Source organism: Podarcis raffonei, chromosome 16 (assembly GCF_027172205.1).
Source record: "Podarcis raffonei isolate rPodRaf1 chromosome 16, rPodRaf1.pri, whole genome shotgun sequence".
In the NCBI taxonomy this organism is placed as follows: domain Eukaryota; kingdom Metazoa; phylum Chordata; class Lepidosauria; order Squamata; family Lacertidae; genus Podarcis; species Podarcis raffonei.
Window position 1 is genome coordinate 26,566,513 of NC_070617.1, and position 25,907 is coordinate 26,592,419.

The 25,907-nt window shown below is 45.3% G+C and overlaps 2 protein-coding genes across 5 annotated transcripts in view; one reads left to right on the forward strand and one right to left on the reverse strand.

Moving 5' to 3' along the window:
- Positions 1–425: 425 nt before the first annotated feature.
- Positions 426–25,837, reverse strand: EIF4ENIF1 (eukaryotic translation initiation factor 4E nuclear import factor 1). Of its 4 annotated transcripts, none has more exons than XM_053369570.1 (19): positions 25,603–25,837; positions 23,567–23,677; positions 21,949–22,022; positions 21,715–21,842; positions 21,064–21,359; positions 20,374–20,575; positions 18,822–18,997; positions 14,575–14,710; positions 14,130–14,309; positions 11,491–11,717; positions 10,765–10,836; positions 9,897–10,089; positions 9,446–9,525; positions 8,489–8,628; positions 7,637–7,733; positions 7,184–7,313; positions 5,560–5,904; positions 4,067–4,231; positions 426–2,019 (listed from the first exon to the last, which is right to left on the reverse strand). In XM_053369570.1, exons 2-19 carry the CDS (start codon positions 23,648–23,650, stop codon positions 1,793–1,795), a joined length of 2,952 nt encoding a protein of 983 aa, XP_053225545.1. In that variant the 5' UTR covers positions 23,651–23,677; positions 25,603–25,837; the 3' UTR covers positions 426–1,792. The 4 variants fall into 4 exon arrangements, with proteins under 4 accessions (XP_053225545.1, XP_053225548.1, XP_053225547.1 ...); XM_053369573.1 differs by having other exon boundaries at positions 7,637–7,729; positions 8,488–8,628; XM_053369572.1 differs by lacking the exon at positions 25,603–25,837 and adding an exon at positions 25,357–25,455.
- Positions 25,393–25,907, forward strand: part of SFI1 (SFI1 centrin binding protein) — a 33,383-nt gene continuing 32,868 nt past the window's right edge. The window contains exon 1 of the mRNA XM_053369569.1: positions 25,393–25,551. The gene's annotated coding sequence lies outside the window, so the exon portion shown is untranslated. The remainder of the gene's footprint in view (positions 25,552–25,907) is intronic.

Below are 25,907 nucleotides of genomic sequence, written 5' to 3' on the forward strand. Positions count from 1 at the left end.
AAGTTTTCCTTACAATGCAGCAGCTTGTGAGACTCTTCAAAAACTGAAAGTTGGCCCCAAATGAAATACTAAACAGGGTGGGAAATCTTACAAACCTTTACTGTTTACCAAGCTGCAGGTTTCTCATTTTCTAGTTTCTTTCAAAATTCCCAATTAAGCTGCTGAAATTGGTATGTTTAAGCAGCTGACAGCTGAAAATAAGCAAGCTGTGCAGTAAAGCCAAGACAAGCTCACTCATCCATTGTTGAGGAAGTATGAGCAAAGCTGCTACATTCAGACAGAACCTGAAGTTCAGTCCTCGAATCTGACTTATGCTACTGTTTCCATCTTTAATTTGGCTTTTAACATGTAGTCTAACAGGCAACTGATACAAAGAAGCCAAGCCCACACACTTCCAACATCCTTTTACACAGCGAGACAAACAGTTCATAGAATTGACTTTATTTACAGACCGTTGGGGGGAAATTGTCACTTAAAAAAAAAAGTTATGAAACAATCTTACAGGGAAGAGTCTATGACCACAAAGTATACTTAAACTAGTTCACTTTTTACAGAAATACTCAAGTGTTCAGTTATTGATGGCCCATATGGATTCCAGATGCCTGGAGCATGTGACAGGTCATTTCTGAAGCCTATTCTGGGCCATCAATACTAGCCACAGCATTGCTTTCAGAGTGCAAGAGCTGGCTTTGTTTTGGACTGTATCAGGTTGTCCTTTCACTTTCAAGAGTGGGGAGGAAAGAACAGGCAACTACAGCTACACTTGTGATGAAGAGTCGCTGGTGATGGTGGGCCACTGAGAGAAGCTGCTTTTGACCTTAGCTAGTGGAAGGCAATTTTAAAAGACACACCACACAGCAGCAAGGACAACAATCGGGTTGAACTACTGTTGTACTGATAATTATCTAAGGTCAGTTACGAAGGTCCGTATACAGCAGCCCACTTGCCATGTCTTCAGTGCACTGAAGGAGGCTGACACTTCCAATGAAGTGGTTGCCCATTGGAAGATTTTCTTGGACAGGAGTAGTTCAAGATGCACAGTGGCCGCTCTTCCCCCACTTTAGCTACCGCCACATTACGGATGACAAAAAGGATACCGTGGAGAAAGACTTGAGACTGCAACAGGCAAAGCGACTTCACCCTGTTCACTCACACTTGACAGATGCAGCACCTTTAATCTTAAACAAGTCCCACATGTACAGTGAAAAGATCCCAAATCATAGGCACACAAACTAAAGCATAACTTTTTACTAGCTACTCTTATGTACAGCTGTATAAGGTTTCAAAAAAAGCTATCTGGTGGAGATATATATATATACAAAAAGATGTTTATACATTGGTCTGTACACAAGGGTCTATACATTTAATTTCCTGTGAGGAACCCCTTAAGCTGCTACCTCTATCCTCAAGAGGATTCCCAGCACTTCATTCACATATCTTACAAAGAAAGCCAAACGCAAAAAAGGGAAGATGCTTTCAGAATTCGAACTGGTCCTGTCTTGCATCAAAGTTCCTTCAGGGTTCACTGTTCAGTCCAGGAGATACTTTTAATCTCAATGTAGACATGGGAGCTCGGACAGGTGCCATGTGCTTTCAGTCACTCAAAAAAAAGAAGAAGAATGAAGAAAACTGAAGAAAAAGGAGGGGGGGGGAGAAAAGAAAACCTTGCACAAAGTGCTAAAACCAAAGCGCCCAAAAGGAAATGCCAGTGAAGCACAGAGTTCCGCGTCTAAGGAGGCAGCAGCAGCAGCAGCAGCAGGAACGCTAAGTACCTGCTCTTCAACACAGCTGCTTACTGTCGGTACTCCAGTTCGTCTACACTGATTACTTTGGATGGCATGGAAGGGAGAGGTTGCTGTAAGACGTCCGAACCAAACCATTTTGCAAGACCAACAGGGGAGCTACTTCGCTGGTTCGCACGGTGGTCAAGCTGTGAGTGCACATGAGGCAGTCCAGTCCGAGATGGCACATTCAGAGGGGGAGTTTGTACACCAACAGCAGATCCTTGTGCACTTGAGCCTGGGAAAGGGGGAGCAGGGGGAGAAGGAGAGAGAGAGAAAAAAGAAAAAATTAAATACATGCCTTGAGCAAACACGAGGCTGCTTTGAAAGTGTGATGGGAAGCTTCAGTCCTGGTGGTGAATGGACTGTATGTTTGGCTCTGAGTCAGAAGCTCTTCTTCAGCTTTTCTGAGAGAACAGATAGAACTCCTGAAGTGGGTGGCAAAATAAAAGCTTTCTTCATCCCTGAACTCTATAACCATTCAGAGTACAGCTTGACCATGCTACAGAGTAGGTGCAAGCAGTTCAGTTGCTAGTTTGGTTTGGTGCAGCAGTATTCAGGGGCTAGCAGCATTTCCAAAAGCTCTGCTCCCCAACCTCCTGAACTCAAGCATCAAGAAGGCCTGGCCTCTTCACAAGACTAGGTGGCTTCCGCTCTCTAAGGTGGAGAGAAGAACTTGAGCTCTCCTCCAAAATACCACTTGTGACATGAGCCACCATCAGAGCCGTCTTTTCCACTGGGCTTACTGGCACGTTGCGCCAGGGTGCAGGCCTCTCAGGGGCGCCCCAGCGAGTCCCACCAGTTGTGTCCCACCAACTATATGGCTGGTGGCGGTGGCGGAGGAAGCGGGGAGCGGCAAAGCATCTGAAAGCGTCGGCACCCCCCGCGGGTGGGCGGATCACATGGCCACACCAATCAGCACCCCCGACAGATCGAAGGATGGCGCAGCTGCGCCAATCGGCAGCCCCGGCAGGGCTCCTTCCCTCCCAGTAAAGTGGCTCCCCTGTCCCCCTCCCTCCCCGGCTGACTCTCTGGCAAGCCAGCGGCTCATGAGCAACAGCACTGGCAAAACTGCTCTTCTCCCTCCCTCCCGAGCTTGCTGTAAAGTGGCTCCTCCGTCTTCCTCCCTCCCAGCAAAATGGCTCCCCTCCCCACCCAGCAGCAGCACCAGCAAAGCTGCTCCTCTCCCTCCCTCCCCAGCTCACTGTCAAACCGCAAAGCGGCTCCCCCTTCTCCCACCACTGGGGCAGGCACTTCCTTGTTTTGCTTTTCAAAAGTGAAAATAACCCATCAGTTGGTTTCCCCTCTTGTCTTTCTCTTTCTTTGGTGTTGTGTGTGTGTCTCTGTTTCCCTTTCCTCTGCCAGCTGCAGTAAGCCACCAAGAGGCAGCAAACTTGAGTGCTTCTGCCTCCCAGCCCCTCACCAAGCTCGGCTAAAAGAAGAGGAAGAAGCTTCAGCCGCCAAACAAAATCACAAGCGGATCTGTGTTGGGAGGCACACTTTGCCTCCCTCCTCCAGGTCCTTTTCACCCAACGCATTGTCAAATTCAACTCTGCAAAAGAGCGTTCTTCTGCTTTAAATGTCCTGTTCAAACCTTAGTTTGCAGAATGAACTTAGTGATCACCTCCCCCTTCTGCTTCTTTCTCCCCTCCTAGATGTCTCCACTACCTAGCATTTATATGGAGATCAGTCCCCCCCCCCCGATGTCTGCTCCCTAAAAAAAGGTCAACAACTCTGGGGAATCTTTCCTAAAAAAGGTCAACAACTTTGGGGTTGTTCCTCCCCTTAAAAAGGTTGACAACTCTGGGAAAGGGGGGGGGGGGCACCGGAGGCATCTTTGTACCATGGTGCTGGATATGCTTAAGACAGCCCTGGCCACCATCTGGTATCTTCTAGTGCAGAAATAGGCCTATGTTAGTCTTGCTGAGCGATTTCCTGTGGGCTACACCAAAGTGTTTTGAAACTTTACAAAACAAAGCAAGAACATAAAGGATTTATTAACACAGACTAGCTGCAGCATAGCTGTTAAAGATCCAGAATGTGAAAGTCTACTTAAGCAGTGCCTTGCTGGGCCTACTTAGCTCAGCATTCTTTGCAAAATCTTATCAGCAGGCCAAGGTGGTCCACTGAAGGATGGCAGCCCACAATCTGCTTAACTCTGCTCTAGCAGCAAGGAGAAGTACTGTAAGCTGCTTGTTTCTAAGTGAGAGTTTTGCTATTCATACTAGAAAGGAACCATTTAGAACACTGGCAGTCCCTGACTACCTGGGGAGGAAAAACCTTACCTGATCTCTGTAGCTGCTGCTGCATCATTGCCAGCTGCAGAGGTGTCCCAGAGCGAGGATTCAAGAGAGGATGGCCAGCTGTTGGAAGCGGGTAACAAGGCTGACCAAGGATGGGAGCAGACACTCCCTGGAAGTGAGTCAAGTCTACCCCAGGGGGAATCATACCTGGTAGGAAGAAAAAAATCCCCGATAAGCAAATGATCTCTCCTCAGTTTTGGAGATTTATCTGCATTTCTAGCCCAACCATTCCCAAGAATTCAAGGCAAGTTAATAGCCATTTTGACTCAAAACCACAAGCCACTGTTTAAATGGATTTGATCATTTGCTTGGCCCTGGTCATCTTCACACACTGCCTGTTTCAGGTTCTTAAGGAGATCCCAAAGAAATTATGCCCAAATCATAAAACTGAAAAGTTAGAATGGAAACAAGAGGATCTTTTAGTCCAACTCCCTGCAATACAGGAATCTTTTACCCAAGGTGGGGCTCAAACCCAACCGCAAGATTAAGGGTCTCATACTCTACCCACTGAGGTATCCCAGCAGTCCGATCACTCATTTAAGTTCCACCTACAAGGTAACGGAATTCATAAAGGTTGCTGTGCTTAAGTATTCATAGAATCATAGAATTGGAATAGACCACAAGGGCCATCGAGTCCAACCCCCTGCCAAGCAGGAAACACCATCAGAGCACTCCTGACATATGGTTGTCAAGCCTCTGCTTAAAGACCTCCAAAGAAGGAGACTCCACCACACTCCTTGGCAGCAAATTCCACTGTCAAACAGCTCTTACTGTCAGGAAGTTCTTCCTAATGTTTAGGTGGAATCTTCTTTCTTGTAGTTTGGATCCATTGCTCCGTGTCCGCTTCTCTGGAGCAGCAGAAAACAACCTTTCTCTCTCCTCTATATGACATCCTTTTATATATTTGAACATGGCTATCATATCACCCCTTAACCTCCTCTTCTCCAGGCTAAACATGCCCAGCTCCCTTAGCCGTTCCTCATAAGGCATCGTTTCCAGGCCTTTGACCATTTTGGTTGCCCTCCTCTGGACACGTTCCAGTTTGTCAGTGTCCTTCTTGAACTGTGGTGCCCAGAACTGGACACAGTACTCCAGGTGAGGTCTGACCAGAGCAGAATACAGTGGCACTATTACTTCCCTTGATCTAGATGCTATACTCCTATTGATGCAGCCCAGAATTGCATTGGCTTTTTTAGCTGCCGCGTCACACTGTTGGCTCATGTCAAGTTTGTGGTCAACCAAGACTCCTAGATCCTTTTCACATGTACTGCTCTCAAGCCAGGTGTCCCCCATCTTGTATTTGTGCCTCTCATTTTTTTTGCCCAAGTGCAATACTTTACATTTCTCCCTGTTAAAGTTCATCTTGTTTGTTTTGGCCCAGTTCTCTAATCTGTCAAGGTCGTTTTATTCTTTCTAACCTTGCAGTTAATAAGAAGGCCCGACAGTTTGTTCCTATGTTGGGGGGGGGAGATTACCTGCTTGCAGCAGAGGTGGAAGATGCTGAGGATGAATCCCTTGCTGCAGCATCCTCTGGACTAATCCCGGGGGCAGTTGATGAGTAGGCCGTACCATTGGTACATGAGGAACCAGGGGGACCTGGTGGACGGGACGGAGGAAGGTAGACCCCGGGACAGGGGAAGCCATGGTAGGGGTCTTTCTCCCAGTGGACTTCGGCCTGTAGTCTTGTTCTTTGGTGCAACGATTGGTCTGAGAAAGTGGCGTTGAACAGGCAGAGCGCTGTAGCGATGCTAGCTTGGTACCTATGGAAGGTGAATTCTCTTGATCTACGTGTTCTATGGACCTAGATGGCAGCAAGCCCTCTGTGGAGAGACAAGAGCAGATCACTTAAGTGTACTATAATTTGGGGTGGGGTTTGGAAAGAGCGCACACTCACTGCCCACGCTGACAAGAAGCCACCGCAGCCAAATTGCCTGTTGGATCGAGCAGCTTATCCCACATTCCCATAACAACCCTGTGGTTGGGGTTGGCTAGGCTTAGCCTTTACTCCCCCCCCCCCAAAAAAAAATTTAACTTAAGAACCGCCTGCTGGATCAGGCCAATGCCTCAGGTACTCTAGCATCCTGTTCTCACAGTCGTCACCCAGGTGCCAATGGAAAACCTGCAAGCAGGACCAGAGGACAAACGCACTCTCCTGTGGCTTCCGGTAACAGGTGTTTAGAAGCACTGCTGCCTCTGACCATGGAGGCAGAGCATAGCCATCAGGGTTAGTAGCAATAAATAGCCCTCTCCTCCATTAATTTGTCTAATTCTCCCTTAAAGCTATTTAGGTTGGTGACTAACACCACCTCCAGTAGGAGTGAGTTCCATAGTTTAACTATACGCTGCTTTTCCACAAAATTGTTTCCCCAAAGACCAGGCTAGATAAGATTTCATAGCCCAGGCATCCCAAAACTCGGCCCTCCAGATGTTTTGGGGACTACAACTCCCATCATTCCTAGCTAACAGAACCAGTGGACAGGGATGATGGGAATTGTAGTCCCAAAACACCTGGAGGGCTGAGTTGGGAGATGCCTGGTATAGCCCATGATCATATGAAACTTCATGTCTGAAGCAAGGATTTGTGGCCAGGCCTCTCTGGTCCAAACTGGAACCCCTCCACTACAGCCACACTGCATAGCTGTGGCCCAGGCACAGCAGAGCTGGTATGAGCCACTTAACCCTCACAGGAGATGTTCCATGCCCTGCTCCTTCACAGTGCTAGCTTCCAAAGGTTGGTTTGTTCTCTACTCACCATTACTGCCTCCCTGTGCTTCATTTTCTACTCTATGGATGCAGAGGAAGCTACACCATGTACGTTTGCCAGACAGGCCTGCCTAATTTTGATTTGTCAATCACATTTAGATGAGAAGATTTAATGAACTTTGGCAGAGAATTCCAAGTAGCTTGCCTGTCTTGTCTCTGCACAACCCATGAACCACAGAACACTCTCCTCCCTATTTGCCAGCCTCTTCAGGAGAGACCCCTCCCTTCTGGTTTTATGGGGATTCTCTGGACAGAATTTATGGCACATGGTGGCACAGACTTATTTAGATCTGTTTCGCCTTTCACAACACAGATGGCCGCCACACCATCCCGTACCTTCACTGTTCCTCAGACCTTCATCTCTCTCACTGCATTTCAGCTTTGCAGGATTTGGTTCATCTTTACTTTTGTCTTTGCTTTCATACATCTTGCGTATCACTGAGGTAGGAGTAAAGGAAGGAGACAGCTAGAAGGAAAACAAAAAGATCACCAGAAATTAGTAGCCCATTTTGTGGGATAGTTTTTGTGCATTGGGCAGCTCATCTACTTAGACAAGTTCCAGAGCCCTAGATACACCAGGCAGTGCCTGGGACCCCAAGGAGATGCTATAGAAAGGTACAACTAAAGGAGAGTTTGAAGGAGAAGTGCCACCACAATAATAATGTCAAGTTCATCTGGTATTACAACACTTCCATTAGCTGGAAGTTGAAAGAGGGCTTCTACTACACTAAATCTGATCCATTTCTCCTTCGTTTTTCATACAAAATCGGGTCTTTCGATAGCACTAACCATGCTAGTGATGGAAGCAGCAGGGGCTGGAGGAGAAGAGGCATTCCCTCTGTGGCCCATGGGAGCAGGAGATTTTGACAGACGCTGCTGCTGCTGCCTAAGAAAGAGAAAACACACATTAACTGTTGCCCCATCCTCTTTCTGCCTAGCTGGGGAACAAGAAAGCTCCTTGGCTAAACTGTCCCAGGAGTCTGGCCTGCTCTGCTCTGCTGATACAAATCAGTTTGAAGGCAGGAGAAAAATGGGCTAGTTTTTAAGAGAGGAAATGGAAGATACTGCTCAGCACAACACTAAGCTTGACCTTTGAACCTGGCTCCTTGTGTATTTGGAAGAGAGCAGGACAGACTACCTTTCATGACTAGGTCAGAACCCTGGTAAAGAAGCCACAGTCCTTTCTCTGCAGGAAAGCAGGCTGGGAGAGTTCCAGCCAGACCTGGGGATGGCCAGGCAGAGCAACGTGGAGGGGAAAGCAGGTCACTTGCCTTGTGCCAAGTGCTTTCTAGGCAAAAGCAATTGCGCCCTAAGTACTACAGACCAATCCCTGCAGTTCAGATTCAGTGGTCCCCACAGCTTTTCGCCTGCATCAATATCCAACAATCATTGTGCAAAATATATGCAATATATGCTATTACAAATATTTAATTTTTACAGGCACTGCTTGGGTTTCATGAAGTTACAGTCCAAGTCCTAAGTCAGCAAAACTATTCCGAGCAAACTTGAGACCCACATTTCAAACTATCTTCGCCAGAGCTCTGGGATGAGCCTCCTTTGAAAAATAAGGTAGGACAAATAGACATAGGAAGGGAGCATTGAAATTGCTCTCCCAGCTACCAAACTGCTGTTTATGCTCACCTGTTCCTGAAGCCGTCTCGGTTTTTGTCCATTTGTAGTTTGCCAAAACCCGGCTGGTAGAAGTTCGACACCTGCATGGTTAAGTCATGTGGAAGCGAGAGGCCTTCTAATGCCGCTTGCTGCAGCTCAAGTGGACTCATCTGAAATAAAGATTTCAGCAGAGTCGTAAGTCTAAAGCCAAGGCTTTTAAACTGTTGGATTATTATTACAAATTAGCTGCAGATGCCAACACTAAAAGGTTTCTTTATTTCTGTTAACAAGTCTGTACCAAAAGGCAACGTTCCCCTCTTAGATAGGAGGGTCACCACCTCATGCTTGCACTATTTAACCCAGATGTTAGGAGTAAGATGCTGAATTACAGCACAGTTGCAAGAAAAGCACTTCACCACTTCTCGCATTTTAAAGTATATCTCCAAAGACATTTGCCTATTGTAAAGGTAGAATCCAAATGTACCTAAGAACTAAGCGAGAAGTCATTTCTCAAAACTGTCTGAACAGGACAGTAACAATGCTCTAACTAGGTCAGTAGAGGTCACAGGTATTTTAGATTTTCTCACTGGAGTGCCCTTGTATGCTGGGCAGAGAGAAGGAATGCTAACTGGAAAACACTTTATTACCCCACCCTCCAGTTTCTTAGACCTTACCACATATCTCCCAAATCCTTTTGAGCTTCTGGCATGTTGTAGGAGCTACCTCTCCTACATTCCCTGTACACCCCAACATTGACCAAGATGTTTGCTTTATAATAGGCCACTCTCACCGTAGAAGTCCCAACTTTTCAACACGGCATGCAATTCTGCAAGTAGCCTAACATATGTGTGACTGAATAAAATACAATTCCTTCATTCAGCTAGATAGAATCGTCACCATTTCTAGCGGTGAGCCAGCTAGATTCCACACCCATCATGATTCCAACTTAAACACCAATGGGTAGGGAAAGCATTCCTCCCCCCTCACCTGCGCAGCAGCTGGGCTCATCGATTTCCGGATCCCCTGAAATGGATCACCAAGCAGCTGTTGAGAACCTGATCCAAAGCCTGCAATGAGATAAGTGAGCAGCTTCAACATTAAGTGAACCAATGGCCTAGTGGTCCTAAAAATCCTACAGAAACAGATGATTTTCTCTTAGACATTTTGTTCTAGGAAAGCTGCAAGCTCTTTTGAACACATAAAAAAAGAGCTACTGATTGTAGAGAAGTCATCTGGACTTGTTAGTTTGCAATTCAAATTAATTCTGATCCAAGGTTATTATTCAGAGCCTGAGTCCAACTTGTTTTGGTTAGAAACTTTGAGTTGATTGTTTGGTAGGAGTGTGAAACAATGAACTTCCCAGGAGTACCAGTAGGCAGGCACTGGATGTATCCAAAGGAAGCTGATGGGGAGTATTTCTAGACATTCCAGCTCTTACCAATTGGTGAGGAGATCTGATGCCTCAGATAGTCGGCAGAAGCAGCTCGAGTCGGAAACATCTGAGAAATTGGAGGCTGCGGTGGAGAGGGGGCTCTTTGGCCAAGCAGAGATGAGACAGGTTCCAAGCCACTCATCAAGTTGTTGAGGACATTAGATGAAGCAGGTCTGCCACTGGATGGCCCAAGGATCTCCTTTGGAAATAACACAGGAATTTCAGATCCTCCAAGTATGATGACTACTTAAAGTCACTTCCCAGCAGCACATAACAGAAAGAGATGCTCCATGAAAACAAGACTGTCAAGACATTCCAAACTGCCTGCGGCAGAAAGAATTGCCTCCAGGCAAGCAGAATGGAAACTTCATCTACTTGTTTTCTTTTAGGCGGCTGTCAAATGGAGCACAGATTCTCATTAAAACAGACATGGAAGGGCAGGCAGGCAGGCTGCAACTTTCTGTAAATCTGCAGGGCTGGATTACAACACTTCTGCAGCCATACTAGCTGAGCCAGTCAACAAGAGCAACACTCCTGCTTTTTTTATTTATTTATACAAATATTCTTTAAGTCATTGTAGCAGCTGCATGCAGCTCCTTGTGGTGAGCTCACTGCCACTGAGTGCTGCAAACATCCATTTGCATGCATGGAGTATGACAGTTGGAAGCTTCAGCTAGTGCGAAACGGGGATAGGCTACAGCCAGCATTTAATTCCACTGCTCAAAAGGTTTGCACTGGAGGCTCATACATTATTGAGCCAGGTTCAAGGTTTGTGTATTAACTTACAAGGTCCTTAGTAACTTGGGTCCAGGTTACATTAAGGACCACCTTATCCCCATTATTATTATTACTATTATTATTAGTTTCACTCTACCTGCAAGATATTCTTTGTGGCCGATTGGCCTTGCATCTCAGGAGGCGTTATCAAGTGGCTTTCAAGGGTTTGCTGAAAATAAGGTGACATGCAGTTTTTGTATCACTTTGTAAGCATTCATCACCTGCCCCATCCTCCCAGTGCAGCCCACCAGCACATGCAAGAATCAAGACAAATCTACCAGTGTAACAAGGCATCAATTTTGTAAGTAGTTTGATAAGCAGGCTATAAGGATGCCAACGTTAGCTCACCCACTTTAAAGACAGAGGTGGAGGAGCTGGTCTTCCACACATCAAACCTTACTACTGTCACCAACTAACTGGTACTGGCTGAACCAAAGGTGGCCGGCTCAGTGGTAGCTCCCCATTTATAGAATGCCCCCTACCCTTATATATTGATATTTAAGTTTTGGATGGTTGGTGAACAGCTTTTGCCCATGCTTAGGAAATAAATGACATCTAATAAAAAGTAATGAAAGTTCATACAATTTCTAAAATTTAGATTTCCACTCTTTGTGCATTAAGAACTCTTACAAGAAATCATTTCCCCATGTCATGGGACGCATCCAGTAAGACGCCCTCTCATATAGTTTTAAACTATTGATCTGAAGTATGTCTGCTATACAGTCATATAAGTACGTGTTTGTATACGGAAGTGGTTTCAGTTTGTGCCCCAAGACTAGGTGTGGTTGAATTTCTATCATTTACACACTCCTTCTCTACTTACATTGACTTTTGGTTGGGAAGGCAGAGTCCCACTTGCCTTCATAGTACTGACTAGTTTGTTGAAGGCGGACATATCGCCATCCTTAAGGTGCCGGGAATCTCTCATGTTTAGTGACTCTTCCATCTGCTCGGCCGTTAAGGGGGCGGCAGGTTTCCTCTCCTGGTCCACTTTCAGGGTTTTCAGCCCAGCTTCTACTTCTTCCACTGAAAGGACAACTCCTGAATGTGCTGAAAGGGGTGGGGTGGGGGGAAAGAGAAAGATAATCAAGAACTAGATGTTCCATTGATGGGGCAGATTCAGGGATGACAGAGATTGCCAGAAAGGAAGACCACAAGGATACGGAACTAGCTCCATTTTTGTTCCAGGTCACTGCTTTAAAGCGTCAGTCATTCCAAGGCCATGCAAGGACTTATGCACATCCAACACCAAAGCTGTAGCTAAATCAAAAATTAAGATTCCAGATCTTCCAAAAAGCAAATAAGAATCAAACAAAGAGGTGACACAGACATGAGACTCTCAATAATGTATGAGTCAGAGATAACTCTGAGCCCTGTGAGTAACTTAGAAGCCAGCCCAACAGCTTTGCAGAATTTAGATTACATACAAGGGTTGAAGCGTATAAACAGCCATGCATATTTGTACAGTACAAGAGCTATTAGGACAATGGGTACACTCCAGCACAAAGTAGCCCTATAAAGCAAGAGAGTCGGGACAATAGCACTTTCCAGTGGACGACACCTCAAGGCACATGCACAAATGATCTACAACCTGAGCAAGCTTTCTTTGAGCCATTAAGAATATGGACAATTTCTTCCAAGAATTTTTCAATGAAAAAAACTATTTTTCAAATAGTGGTTTGCCTAAAACAGAATAAAAGATCTCTTGGGCTCCTTAACTACGGGTCTCTCTCATGGTTCTAAGTTTCTACTTGCAATACCAGGGCGCTCTTGGAATGCATGCCTTCACTTCTATGCAGAAGATGACATCTGGAAGCATATATTCTGCTTACAGGAAGCTGCACTGTCATGTAATTATTTGATCCTTATGTCGTGTCAGTCAATGCTGAACCACTGGTGTTTGAAGTCAGACGAAAATAGAAGCGGATTTTCTATTCACAAGATCATATGTATGCCTTCCATTACTGCATCTCAACAAGATAAGAAACCACAACATGATCAATTTAGACCCATCTGAGCAGAAGCTACTTGCCATTTCACAGAAGCAGTTAACCCAAGCAAGTTCAAGGCTGTTGTATAAAATTGTGACGCTCCAGTCTTGTGTTTTCCAGGAGCTCCAAGGAGCAGAAGTTGCCTACATCTACTATAGAGACTGAAGAGTAGTCAATAGAGACACCAAGTGCATTGTTTGTTGCACTGGAATGGCTTGTCCAGTCTAGTCACAGATCATGCAAAGCCACAACATATGCATCACAAAGAAAACAGTGCTCTGAAGCAACAGCTAGCCATTTAGGCAAGATGCTTCCAGTTAGGGAACAGATATTGGAACACAGAGGCACCATGATGTAATAGGCAGTCTTAGGTCTCGTTTATGAGTTAATGGCCAAAGAAATGTAAATGAATGTATTTCCACAGCAGCAATTTCCTTTTTATTTATTACAGAACAAAATTGGCACCCAATACTGCAATTCAGATGCCCTGACAGTCGTGCAGATGCAGGAAAGGACCCAAATCACTTAACGTTCAAGCACATTCAGCAAACTGTAGCAGGAAGATAAGAGACTGACATCTGAGCACTGGGCTTGGCATTAGTTTGGGTGGAAACTTTTACAGCAGGGATTTCCCAGTTTTCCACTGTGCATATTCACTGGATGAAAATTCCAACTCCCGCTCCTGACTGTCATTAGGATGCACCAAATCAAAGACGTGTTTTTATAAATTCCTCAGCATGTTTGCATGCCAGTATCCGCTGCTCAGGCCTGCCAGCTGAATCAGCTGAAACCTGATTATTATGCAGCATATGCAGCACATGCAGGGGAGTTTCTGAACATGCACAAGCAACATGCAGATCAGCCATGCAAGCCTTCTGCGGTACATGCAGTTTAAAAAGGTGGGCCTCAGTAACCAAGACGTACAACATGCCAAGATTTCGGCAGGAGAATTTATGGCTCAAGAATTCCTTTCCCACTTTCAGCCCTCACCCCCACATCCACTGCAAAGCTGCCATCTCGGGTACTGGCCAAATATATTTCTCTTTAATATATCCAGGTTTATACGACATCCAGAGAAGCCGCAGACTCCCTAGCTGAGAGATTAGTTGCAGAAAACTTTGCTTACGTTATTGAGGCAAGAGATGCTGTGGTGCAAGCTTGGGTGAAGAGCAAGAGCAGCTCAAATGGCAAGCTTTGCAGTGCTCGAGGCTTTCGCCACCAGCTTTCAATTTGGAAATTGATTCAGATGCCAGGAAGGGTTGATACCAGGAGCTTCGTTTACACCAGGAGTTAATCCTGCTGTTATAGGCTATGGATAAGGATTAGGCAATAGCAAGGCAATGCAGATATCCATAGGGATCCCTGAAGTCCATCTTAGCACTTCCTGGCCGAGAACCAAAGCTTGGCACTTGAACATGTTTTTGCCGGAGGCACCCAGAGGCATCACAACAGCAGAAGGGGGAAGACTTACTGCTCTCTCTAAGCTTCTCCTTGTTGGCTGAGAGACTTGAGAGGAGGGGTTTTAAGTCCACTTTGGCTTTCTGCAGCATCTCTAAGATGTCCACTTTGTTTTCAGAATGGTCTTCCAAAGGAATGGGAGCAAAGTAGTTTCCAGAGTTCTGACCAGGGGACAGAATGCCTTGCTCTAGACCTGAAACAGTAAAAACCAGGACGACTGCCTTGTAAGTCTTTTCCGCTAAACGGCTCTCAGGAGAACAGAGCAAAGAGGTTTATACTCTTGAGAGGAGACAGCATTCCACAAAGAGACACACTCCTACCCAAGGAGTTTAGGGTTCTGCTCCAGAAGCCGAAGAATCAGAATGAAGGAAATGCCACGGGCAAGGGGTCCTGCAACATGGTCCTGCAACTTTCTAGAAGAAATACAAATGGCCATAGAAAGGACAAGACAGTATTACCTGCCAGTCTCTCCAACTCTTCATGGGGTGTAGATCGAAGGCTGCTCGAACGGCTTCCGGAACGGCTGGGATTGGAAAACCAGCGGCTGAACCTGCTGGCCGACACAGCACCTTCCCCCAGCACATCTTCTATCATCTATACAATAAAGAGAAAAGGGGTAAGTATTGCAGGCAATCATAACCAAGAACAGGTGTCTGATCCCTGCATAATCCCTTTGACTGTAGCAGGCCTGCTGTTTCCAGAATTCTTCCAGAAGCAACCACACAAAGCCTTTTCTCTGAAGGTTAGTCCCCAAACCACTTTTGTTGGCAGTTGGCACTTTGCCCTGATGGCAGAAGTGTGTCCTGGAGTCCATTGAGGGGCCTCAATTTACTAATCCTAAAGGTTTAGATCAATGGTGAGGGCCCTTTAGCCCTCCAGATGTTGTTGAACTACAATTCCCATCAGCCCCAGCAAGCACAGCCAATTGTAAGGGATGATGATGGAAGTTGTAGTTCAGAAACATCTGGAGGGCCAAAGGTTCTAGAACCTTAGGATAGTCAACAATACTTCATGCTCTTCAGCCTCCACCAGCGGCAATCTTACTTGTTTTCTTGGAAGCAAGATCCTATTGTGTCCAAGGGGACTTAGGATTCCAACCCAGGAGGTGCTACTTGTATTGCAAAAGGCAGCTTCCAAAAAGAGGCACTTTGCCTCCAAAGACCAAGACTTTGTTGCAAATGTACCATGTCATTCTTGTATATGAGAAACATTACATAAAAAGGGCTCCGTTACTATACAGTCATACCTTGGATCCCAAACGCCTTGTGAGTTGAACATTTTGGCTTCTGGACTTCCAGGTTAGCGCCATCGGCTAATGGCGGATTCCCTCCGAGCTCCGGAGGGAATCGGCTCTGGAGTTGGGTCCTGCCGCCGCGGCGACGCGGGGATCCTCAGAAATCACAGGCGCTGAAGCCTGTGAACTTGGTGACTCGGCAGGCACCGTTTGCGCCCCCCCGACCCGCGAAGGCGCCTTTTTAAAGGCTTCGGAACGGGGGACGGGGTGAGCGGCGCGGTGCTGAGAGTCGAGTTTGGGGATCCAAAGGGTGCATAATTACAATCTGTTTTTGCTTTTATTTTGTTTTGCTATTTGTATGAAAATTGGGGAAGTCGTGGAAGGGAATTTGGGTCGACTTTAGAAAAAAGTTTTAAGAATGAGAATTGATGTATAAATATTGATGTTTATAAGGTAAAATTGGCTTTTTTAAAATGAACTAAACAGAAAAAGGTTAAAAATTGGGGATAAGAACTTGTTGAACTAACAATTTGAATTGGAATATAAGAAGGGGAGGTGTGGGGAAGTCAGGGAAATATGTTATAGAAAAATAAGGATTGTAAACTTTATGTGTTTTTAACTTTTTTTGTTTTTTCTTTTTTGATTTTTTTTGTATTAAAGTGGAAAATTTCAATAATTTTTTTTTTTTTTTAAAAGAGCATTTTGGCTTCTGAACACCGCAAACCTGGGAGTGAATATTCCGGTTTGCAAACATTCTTTGGAACCTGAACGTCCGACACACTTTCCGATTGGCTGCAGGAGCTTCCTGCAGCCAATCGGAAGCCGCACCTTAGTTTCCAAACGTTTTGGAAGTCAAACGGACTTTCGGAACGGATTCTGTTCGACTTCTGAGGTACCACTGTAGTTGTACTTTTATTTATTTTATAAAACTTATACGCTACTTCAAAATTGTTTACAAAAACCCAAAATTATTGATTAAAACATTCAATAAATTAAAATCAACAACAAACTAAAAACACATCAGCATTTTATATATCTGCATAGGCTTTTCCAAACAAAAATGTTTTCAGCAGGTGCTGAAAACAAAGTGAAGGCACATGCCTGATTTCAATAGGCAAGGCGTTTCAAAGTGTATATGCTGCCACACACCAAAAATGAGTTCTTACAAATGTGGACCAGGTATTATGTGGCACCTGAAGAACTGCCAGTTCCACAGACTGAAGCAGCTGAGGGGACCTTTTTGTGTACCATAATGTATGCAGGGAGCCTCCTTGAGGGCTCCCATATGGGTCTGAACAGCAGTATATCAAATTTAGATCAAATCAATCTGCTATCCCATATTTTACTAGAGTATCAAATGCTATGTTGACTGTGGGCAAAATGGGACCCTCTATGATGACCTCTTATTGGCTTTACTGAAGGAAGAGTGGAACAGGAGTAGCACAGAGTTCAGGATGAATTCCTCCCCCCCCCCACCCCATGGAACTTGGAAGCTTGCTAGGTACCCACAGTTAACTGGCTGAAGTATTAACTAAATCATTTTTTATGCTATGTCAAGTTAACACCGTCACCCAACTCCAGACATGGCAACTCAAGGGTCCTTCTGCTCTTCACCGCACAGTACCACTATCAACCAGCACCACCGCTTCTGATTGGCAAACACATCCAAGGTTGAGCTTTGATAAGCTACTTTTGAAGGTGTTTCCTCTTTACTCTTATGAGGGGCAGGGGTAAGTCACTAGCCTATTTAATTTTTTTGCAGGCCATGCTTGAGAGGGAGAACCTACATGCACAGAAGTGAAGCCTGCGTTCTGCAAGCCTAGGCATGATCCTGGCTGCTGCTGCTCCCACCCTTAAATCCAAGGCAATCAATTCCTTCATCCACCCAATGTTTCCTATGAAGCCCAAGTTCCTCTTGCAAAATAACGCCTTTGTTGTGAGGCAAGTCAAAGCCTGAGAGATTGCATTTGGGTGTCAGGTATTCCATTTTGAAGGTTGTTGTTGTTGTTGTTTAGTCGTGTCCAACTCTTCGTGACCCCATGGAAGGTTAACTAGTCTTATTAGTTTATCTTAAGGATTGTATGTATATGAAACTATTCAGCTAAGGAGTCACAGATTCAAACTAATAATATGGAGCAGGCATAGGCAAACTCCAGCCCTCCAGATGTTTTGGAACTACAATTCCCATCACCCCTAGCTAACAGGACCAGTGCTCAGGGATGACTGGAATTGTAGTCTCAAAATATCTAAAGGACCGGAGTTTGCCTATGCCTGATCTGGAGTATCCAAATACATAAAATTTTAGGCCTTGTTTTTGGGAAGGGCCCTCAATATTTTGATTAAAAGTGAATTCAAGAAAGTACAAGCATCATACCTACAAAAAAAAAAAGTGTGTGTAGCCTCAAAATCTTTCCTTGGCTAGTTCTCTCCTAAGGCAACTGTGTATAACTCTGTATGGACACATCCAGCAGACTTCAACCCCAACATACCTACCTTGGAATAAGACAATTTAAATAAAGCATCCTGTTTTTAAAACTAAATCTATCCGATGAACAAACAGGCATATTCACTTGCTGGTTTGGGAGAAAGTCTCACCCACTCAATCAAGTCAGAAGTTCTTGTAGTTGTGCAAACCTCAAAGTTGTCCCCAGTACTTCCTGTTAAAACTAGAAGCCTCCTGGCTCCCACCACCCAAGTTCCCCATCTAAAATTATACCGGAGTTTTCCATAATGCAGCTCATAACCCATACCACTACTAAACATATTCAAACACTGTTGCTTACAGTAGCCGGAGGAATTTTAGATGACACAACTAAGTTCGGAAGGTCACTGACCTCATTTATTTGACTTGTTTCTTTAGCTTTTTCTCAGTTCCTATCACAAGGAGTAGTATTTAAAATATTTTATACCCCACCTTTCCATAAAAAGCCTATACAGTGGCACCTTGGTTTAAGAACAGCTTAGTTGGATTAAGAACGCTGCAAACCCGAAAGCAGGTGTTTTGGTTTGTGAACTTTGCCGTGGAAGCAGATCATGTTTCACTTCCTGTTGAATGTGTTCCATTTGTAAATTAAGTTACCCGCTGCTATGGGAAAGCACGCTTTGGTTTAAGAACGCTTTGGTTTAAGAATGGACTTCTGGAACGGATTAAGTTCGTAAACCAAGGTACCCCTGTATTCCAGATGATCTAACTCAGCATAGCTCACTGTCTGCAAATCTTTCACAGAAAGATGAAGTACAAGAAATGAAGCCATATCATCACTACTTCCAAACATGCAAGTAAACCCACCCATGGCAGAGGTGGGGGCTGCCTTGAAATATTCAAGTATTTCCACATCATTTGACAAAGTTTTTCAAAGCCTTCTACAGAGCAACAAGACATGGGAAAAGCCACCACCAGAAACAGGGTGCATTAGTTCAAGATGGTAACCATCATGGCAGAGTTGGGTGTTTTTTTAAAAAAATACTTACCGAAGCCAAGCCAGGAACACTCTTATCTAGGTTGAAGAACTCATTGAAATCGAACTCTCCTGGAGCTGGTTCTGGCAGGACTATTTCCCTTGGGACTTCTTGATCGGCTACTGTCTCCTGGCCAAGAACAGACTGCACTTCTACCTCTTCTGCTAACCCGCCATTGCATTCTATTCCTTGGGAGGGATAAAGCCAAAATCAGCGCACACAAAATAATTTCGAGAGACAACAGGAGCCACTCTTTGACACCCAGGGACAGAGCTGCCTGTTTCAATTGTTATACAGGTCTACAAGTTCATAGAATGCTTCTCTAAGTTACATTTAAATATGCATTACTCTCAAGTTTCATCAGAGTTGCTCCAGAGAACGTTCAAAACAGATACCAGAAAGGTGCCAATTGTATGCATTGTTAAGTTTTCAGGTGAAGAACTTCCTGACAGTAAGAGCTGTTCGACAGTGGAATTTGCTGCCAAGGAGTGTGGTGGAGTCTCCTTCAATTCAATTCAATATCCTTTATTAGGCATATCACACCTCACATTAACAAACAAACATCATATACAGACTGTATAAAATACGGGCTCAGCGAACACAATTTATCCCAGTCCTATTCTTAGTGGAGTCTCCTTCTTTGGAGGTCTTTAAGCAGAGGCTTGACAACCATATGTCAGGAGTGCTCTGATGGTGTTTCCTGCTTGGCAGGGGGTTGGACTCGATGGCCCTTGTGGTCTCTTCCAACTCTATGATTCTATGATTCTATGGCTAAAGAACTGTATTTCAGTTCTGCTAAAATAACGTTTTTACAGTCTACAAAAATGCATGAAGCCTAAAGGCCTACCAACACCCAGTTCCATTAGAATGCAGCCAGACAAGGGGCAGATGGGACCAATTTAGCTATCTGTTCCGAAAATCTCCCAAGCAAAATTTTGCTATTTACCTAGAATGCGTTAACACTACAGCTGCAATCTTAACTATGCTAAGTATGTCCCACTGAATTCAATGGAGCTCACTCCCAGCAAAGTAGTTAGGATTGCATTCCAAATTAAGAGTGCATGAGATACTGTCCTTCAGGAAGGCTGCAAAAGGACCTCAGATTAAGGCCTTCAATCCCCAGTATGACAGCTATGTACCACATGCATCACCTGCTAGCATCACACTAGTTACCTTGCTCACTATCACCCAGCCTTGCTTAACTAAATTTTTTCCTTGGTCTAGACAGGCATTTGAGGCTTACACTCATTTAAGCAAATAATATTCTAAAATGAAAACCTCTTATGGGTAGCTTTACAGCACAGCAGACACAGAAATGCCCTCTATACTAAGTCACACACACCTAGGCCCTATAACCCCACTCTAAAGAACTCAAGTAAAGATGCATCTCATACCTGAATCTACAAGCCAGAAGACTGATCATGAAGCAGAGAAAGTTCAGTTAATGGCCAATGACAGAAATGGATAGAAGCAGACACTTCAGTGCACAAAATGCTGCCCCCCCCTTTCTGGGCCATAGAGTTTTTCTCCAGTTATCCAATACACAAAGTTTCTGTGTTAATACCTTCCTTCAGAGAAGTTGGACGCCGTCTTGTTCGCTTCCGCCCTTTATGTTCTTCCTCTAGTATTTTATCATCAAAGCCAGTAAGTTCGATGGTTTCCGACTGACTTGTGGGGCCAGCAGAGAACCACTCCGGCTCCTCCTCTGTATAGGAGTCATTCCTTCGGCGTTCTCCAAATACACGCTTGCTGTCCCCATATTCTCTCTAAAGTTTACGGGGAGAGATGTGGAAAACATTCAACATGTGGTCACTAGCCAATCGTAATAATCATCCCTTTAGTGGGATCCAGCTTTTAATTTTTTTGTGTTGAATCCAAGTCCTACTCAGCACCGACCTACTGAAATTAATGGGCCTAACTTTGCCACGTCTGTTAATTTCAAAGTTTGCCACCCAATGGGCCCAAGAATGACCAATACCGGATACAGCCCTCTGCTTCTAAAGCAACATTCCTCACCATCCCTCTTTGCTGCCAAATAGCCTTCCAATTCAACACAATCCACAGGTTACAGGTGTTTCTGCCATTATCAGACCTACAGCAAAGGCATTTATACTTTACTGTTTAACAGGAAAGTGCTGTGTTGTTTTCTTGCTCTGGGATGCCCTGGTGCAGCTTATACAAGTGGTCAAGAAAGTCTATCAAATACATGGAAGCAGGCACAGGTACACCTTCTGGTGTGGTTTTAAGGACTAACCCTGAAACGCTTGTCTTTGTACTCCCTGTCGCGGTCTCTATCCCTTGCGTCTCTTGAGTCCCGTGAGTCCTTCTCACCACCTCGGTGGTCTTTATCAAAGTTTCGGGCAGAGATTATTCTCCCACTGCCAATCCTACGGCCGCCAATGACACGGACACAGTCATTTTCTTTCTCCAGTGGGCTTCCTGCTCTTCGTGAGCCTACAGCTGCAGTCACGTGGCAGCCCCCTCCAAAGCTTCGCCGCTGTGGACTCAGCACCACATCCAAGTCATCTTCTTTTACCCGTTCTCTGGGATCTACAGGTTGAAGAGATTTTAGTTACATGTCAGGAATGTGTTTATGTGTTAAAGAAAGTAGGTGCTACAAGCTATATTCACAAGCATGGCAAAATCATTTTACATATTTGCTGTGATTGCAAGGAGTTGGAACTAGAGGACCCAACCCTACAATTCTATGTTATATGTAGTTTAATTCATTACTCAAATCTGTCCTAAAACAGTCCTCACTACAATTTTAAGTAACTATTACATGCTCCTTCCTTGTTTTATCTTGCTTTCTGAAGCACATACTGAACTCCATGAAATAGTCAGAGCCACACAGGAACCTCTATATTTCAGTTTTGTGATTTATGTGCTTTTGTGAAGTGCTCACCCACTATCCTTCTCATGAGCGAACTCCGATCTGAATCCGAGTCCTTCTTAAGTCCTTCCACTGGTGAAGTCCTTCCAGAATTTGGATATAGTGACGCATGCCATTTTTCAGGATCCCAAACTCCATCACTGCAACGTTGCAAAAGATGCACATCACTCATGTTTGACCCCCTATATATTTAACATTTCTGTAACCAATGAAAGTCGTAAGTTGACTAATGATTAATAGAAATACCTGTCATATTTTTCTGAAAGACATGATGGCCTCCGTTTAGAATGGGGACGCTCTTTAATGTCCAAGAGCTCTTCCTAGAGAAAGGGGAGGGGGAAAATGATGGTATTCTCAATTTTCCACATGACAATTTATTGTACACCATATTTCATGCAACACAGCAAGAAGGCTTGTCTGGTATCTGTTTTGACTCGAAAGGAGTATTTAGAAAACAGCTGAAGGAGTGTCTGTTTGGGATAGGGGTCAGCAAACTTTTTCAGCAGGGGGCTGGTCCACTGTCCCTCAGACCTTGTGAGGGGCCTGACTATAATTTGAAATTCCTATGTCCTACAAATAACCCAGAGATGCATCTTAAATAAAAGCACACATTCTACTCATGTAAAAACATACTGATTCCCGGACCACCCGCGGGCCGGAATGCGAAGGCAATTGGGCCGCATCCGGCTCCTGGGCCTTAGTTTGCCTACCCATGGTTTGGGAGGATTATACCTTCAGCTGGAGTTTAAAGGATTTAGAAGCTGAAAGAATGTAAGATTCCCCATAAATAAGAATCTCAAATGCTTTCTGAAAGAAGTCCTTGTACATGGGAGATTGTTCCATGCAAGAGACATCAGTAATGTGCTGTCTGGTGGCAGTTACTGCAAAGTGACAACTGTCCTGCTGAGATTACTTTCAGGAAATCACACAATGGTCCATTTACTATATGTAGCAGCTATACATCTTTGAAGTACATTTCTACTGAAGGCTTTCAATGTTATTTTATACTGTTCGTTTTTATAATGTGGTCCTGCCTAGAAGCACAGGCCTTCTCCTGGAATACTTGGCATAGCAAAAGTGCAAAGCTAAATAGAATTATATATATATATATATACACACTGCTTTTCACCATGTAGATGAATGCAGGCATCTCTCCATTGACATGCATACCAAAAGGAGGTGGGGCAGAATAAGGAATTCCCCATTTGCATGTGTCCCGGTGATGAATGCAGCGGACCGGACCGGACCCCTCACATAAGCGGTGAATCCCCTATATATGAATTTTAAAACTAAACCTCCAACATTTAAAACCTCAAGAATCTCAAAAGACACTAAAACATCTGAGAACTATTCAGGGGTCAAAGACCTCCAGCAATAAGCATTTTGACCAGGTGATGTGAAATTAAATTAGATCTTTAACCCTAATTACATCTACAACCTATGTTCTGAAACAAAATAGAATTTCAGATTAATATTGTTCATTTGGTAAAATAAATTTGCTATCAGTCACTTCAGTGGCAAAAATTAGAAGGGTGGTGTTGCAAATCTTTATGTTTAGGTAAACTAGTTTAATATAAAATTCTTGTATCATACACCAGCTTGTTTAGTGTGGTGACAAGTCGGAGCTCTCTAGAAGGCTGTTAAGTACACCTATCCCTTAAATGAGTTCCTTTTAGCTTTACTACAAAAACAAGGTTTAGGAGTTAAGTCCAAAGAAGAAAAATCTCACTGACAGTTCTATATTTGTATGCTCATTTACACGAAAATTACAAGTTTTTGCAGACTGATGGCAACTATTAACAGCTTGATTCTACTATCACTTCAGAAGCAATTTGATACTTATACTAGAAGCATAAAAGCTTACTTTTGTGTAGCGATGAGGGAATTTCATTGCACCAATCAATGTATCGCCGTTCACAACTTCTGTCATTCCCCCCCTTTTATCCATAGTTGCTTGGAGGCCTTGAACATGCGCCTGTTAAACACACACACAAAATGGAATGTACAAAACTATGCAACGTAGTTTCACTTCAAGCATTCCATATGCACTTATGACAACTTTTGCCATTCTGAGCACATTACAAGCACCTGGACATTTGATGGTAGCCTGTAGTATGATTTTTCAAAACTGTTTGCTGACTTTACTCCTTCAAAGCAAAAGTCTCCAGGTCAAGAGTTACTCCTTTAAATAGTCTTTTTACATACATATTGTTGGCCAACAACTTATAATAATAGTGCTTCTTTCAACAACCTATGAGTATGAAGGAGATAAAGCAACATTGGCTGACTCACTTTTCTGCTTTAGGAGAGTCAAGGACCAGAGTATTGACATTCCAGGATACCATGATGCCTCCCTGAGAAAGTTTCCCTATCAAGACCGCTGCAGTTAATCATAGCTATGTTTGTAAGAGAGACCCTATGTTCAAGGAGACAGGCATCCTTATCACAGGTCAGAAGAACATGGGGAATGCCACATCAGTACTTCCAGATAGCTGGTGGTGGAGACAGACCATATTCGGCAGCAAGTCCTTCAAAGGGGGCACAACAAGCTCTTGTGGGAGGGGCCGTAGCTCCCATGTGCTGCATGCAGAAGGTCCCAGGTTCAATGCTCAACATCTCCAGTTCAAGAAGAAAAAAAGGACTACAGGCATAGCAGGTAATGAACCCTCCTGCAGCCTGAGACCTTGGAGAGTTTTACTATTGACTAGTAATGCCTTCCCCAGCATGGTGGCCTCCAGGTGCTAAACAGGATGCTGTCAAGCCTTAAACCTGGGAACTTCTGCATCTAAGCCATGGCCTTTCCCCTGAACATAAAGATTCTAGTCCTCAAAGTTCTGAATAAAGGAATGTCTTAAATAGGAAGCTGCCTTATACCAAGTCAGACCACTAGTTCAATAGTTCAATATTATCTACAGTGACCAGTAACAATGGCTCTCTAGATTACAGGTAAGGGGCATTCCAGCCCAATCAATCAATCAATCAATCAACCAATCAATTACCTTCCACCCTAAGGCCTTCCTACTGGGAGGACTGAACCTACAGGAACCTTCTGCATGGAAGAAAAGTCCTCCTCCACTTCCCTCGATACTGTTGGACTCAAACTCTCATCAACCCCCAAGCCAGCGGGGCCAATGGCCAGGGATGCCAGGAGTTGTGGTCCAACAGGCTGGTTGGAAGAGACAGTACAAGGAGCGACACAAGCCATTCCGACCAAACTGCAATGGAGGTTGCCAAGGTGCTCAACAGGTAGCCATATTTGTCAACTCCTGCCAAACATTATTCCTATTAAACAGGGGCGCGCGCACACACGTACCCTTAACCCGCCTCCAATCCTAACTCAGAAAGTGGGAAGCCACAATCCTAGGCGGGAGGCGCCTATCCTCACGCGGCGACCCCTTCCTTCCTTCCTTCCTTCCATCCCTTCCTTGGGGGCAGTATCATCTCCGACACCACTCCGCTCCTCCCCGCCGCCGCCCCCCACTTTCGTCCCTTGGATAACCCATAGCTGGCCGAGACAAGAAGCTGCAAGCCGTGGAAGTGGAGTGGTGGAGCAGAAGCGGGAAGCCCTCCGCTTCTCCTCTGCTCTCAGCCACGGTCTCCCCCGCTGACTGCCCAAGAGAAGGGGGCGGGCGGGTAGTAGCAGCGGCGGCCTACCTGGCAGGACTGTTGTTGTGGCCGGCCTGCACGCGTCGCAGGCGCAGCAGTAGTACGGAGACGCCCCGCCCAGGCAAAGGGGGGACGGTTTTCCGGGGAGGCCGCACACAGCGCCGGCGGAAGCGGGAAGGGAGAATGTGGCTCCTCGGCCCCCGCCGCCCTGAGGAGAGGCGCCCCCTGCCCCACGCCCAGCAGGTGACTCAGCGGAACCCCCACCGGGGGCCCAGGCCGCGGGCGGCTTCTCACCTCCCTCGCTGGCGCTCCCTCGCTGGGTGTCTGGCCTTCCCGCCCCCTCTCAGTCCGGCCAGGGACGAGGACGACGACGACGGGGGCGGCCGCCGCCGCTCCCTCAGACCCCGCCGCCGCCGCTTCTCCCGTCCTTCCTCCTCCTCCTCTCTGTGCACACGGCCCGTCCGCTCCTCAGGCTCAGCCCCGCCTCTCCCTCCTCTCCTCAGCCGCCGTAACCGGGGCCTTCGTTGCCCACCCCTCCCCCTTTAATAGCCACGGCGCATGCGCCACAGTCGCTCCTCGCCGAGCTCTCGCTTCCACCT

Bases quoted from the DNA above. Each gene is read 5' to 3' on its own strand.
- EIF4ENIF1 (XM_053369570.1), bottom strand. From the start codon at position 23,650: ATGGATAAAAGGGGGGGAATGACAGAAGTTGTGAACGGCGATACATTG. The intron at 21,843-21,948 runs GTATTTCTATTA...GCAACGTTGCAG, and splicing joins CTTTCAGAAAAATATGACAG to TGATGGAGTTTGGGATCCTG. The intron at 2,020-4,066 runs GTAAGGTTTTTC...CCCCTTTCCCAG, and splicing joins GCAGCAGCTACAGAGATCAG to GCTCAAGTGCACAAGGATCT.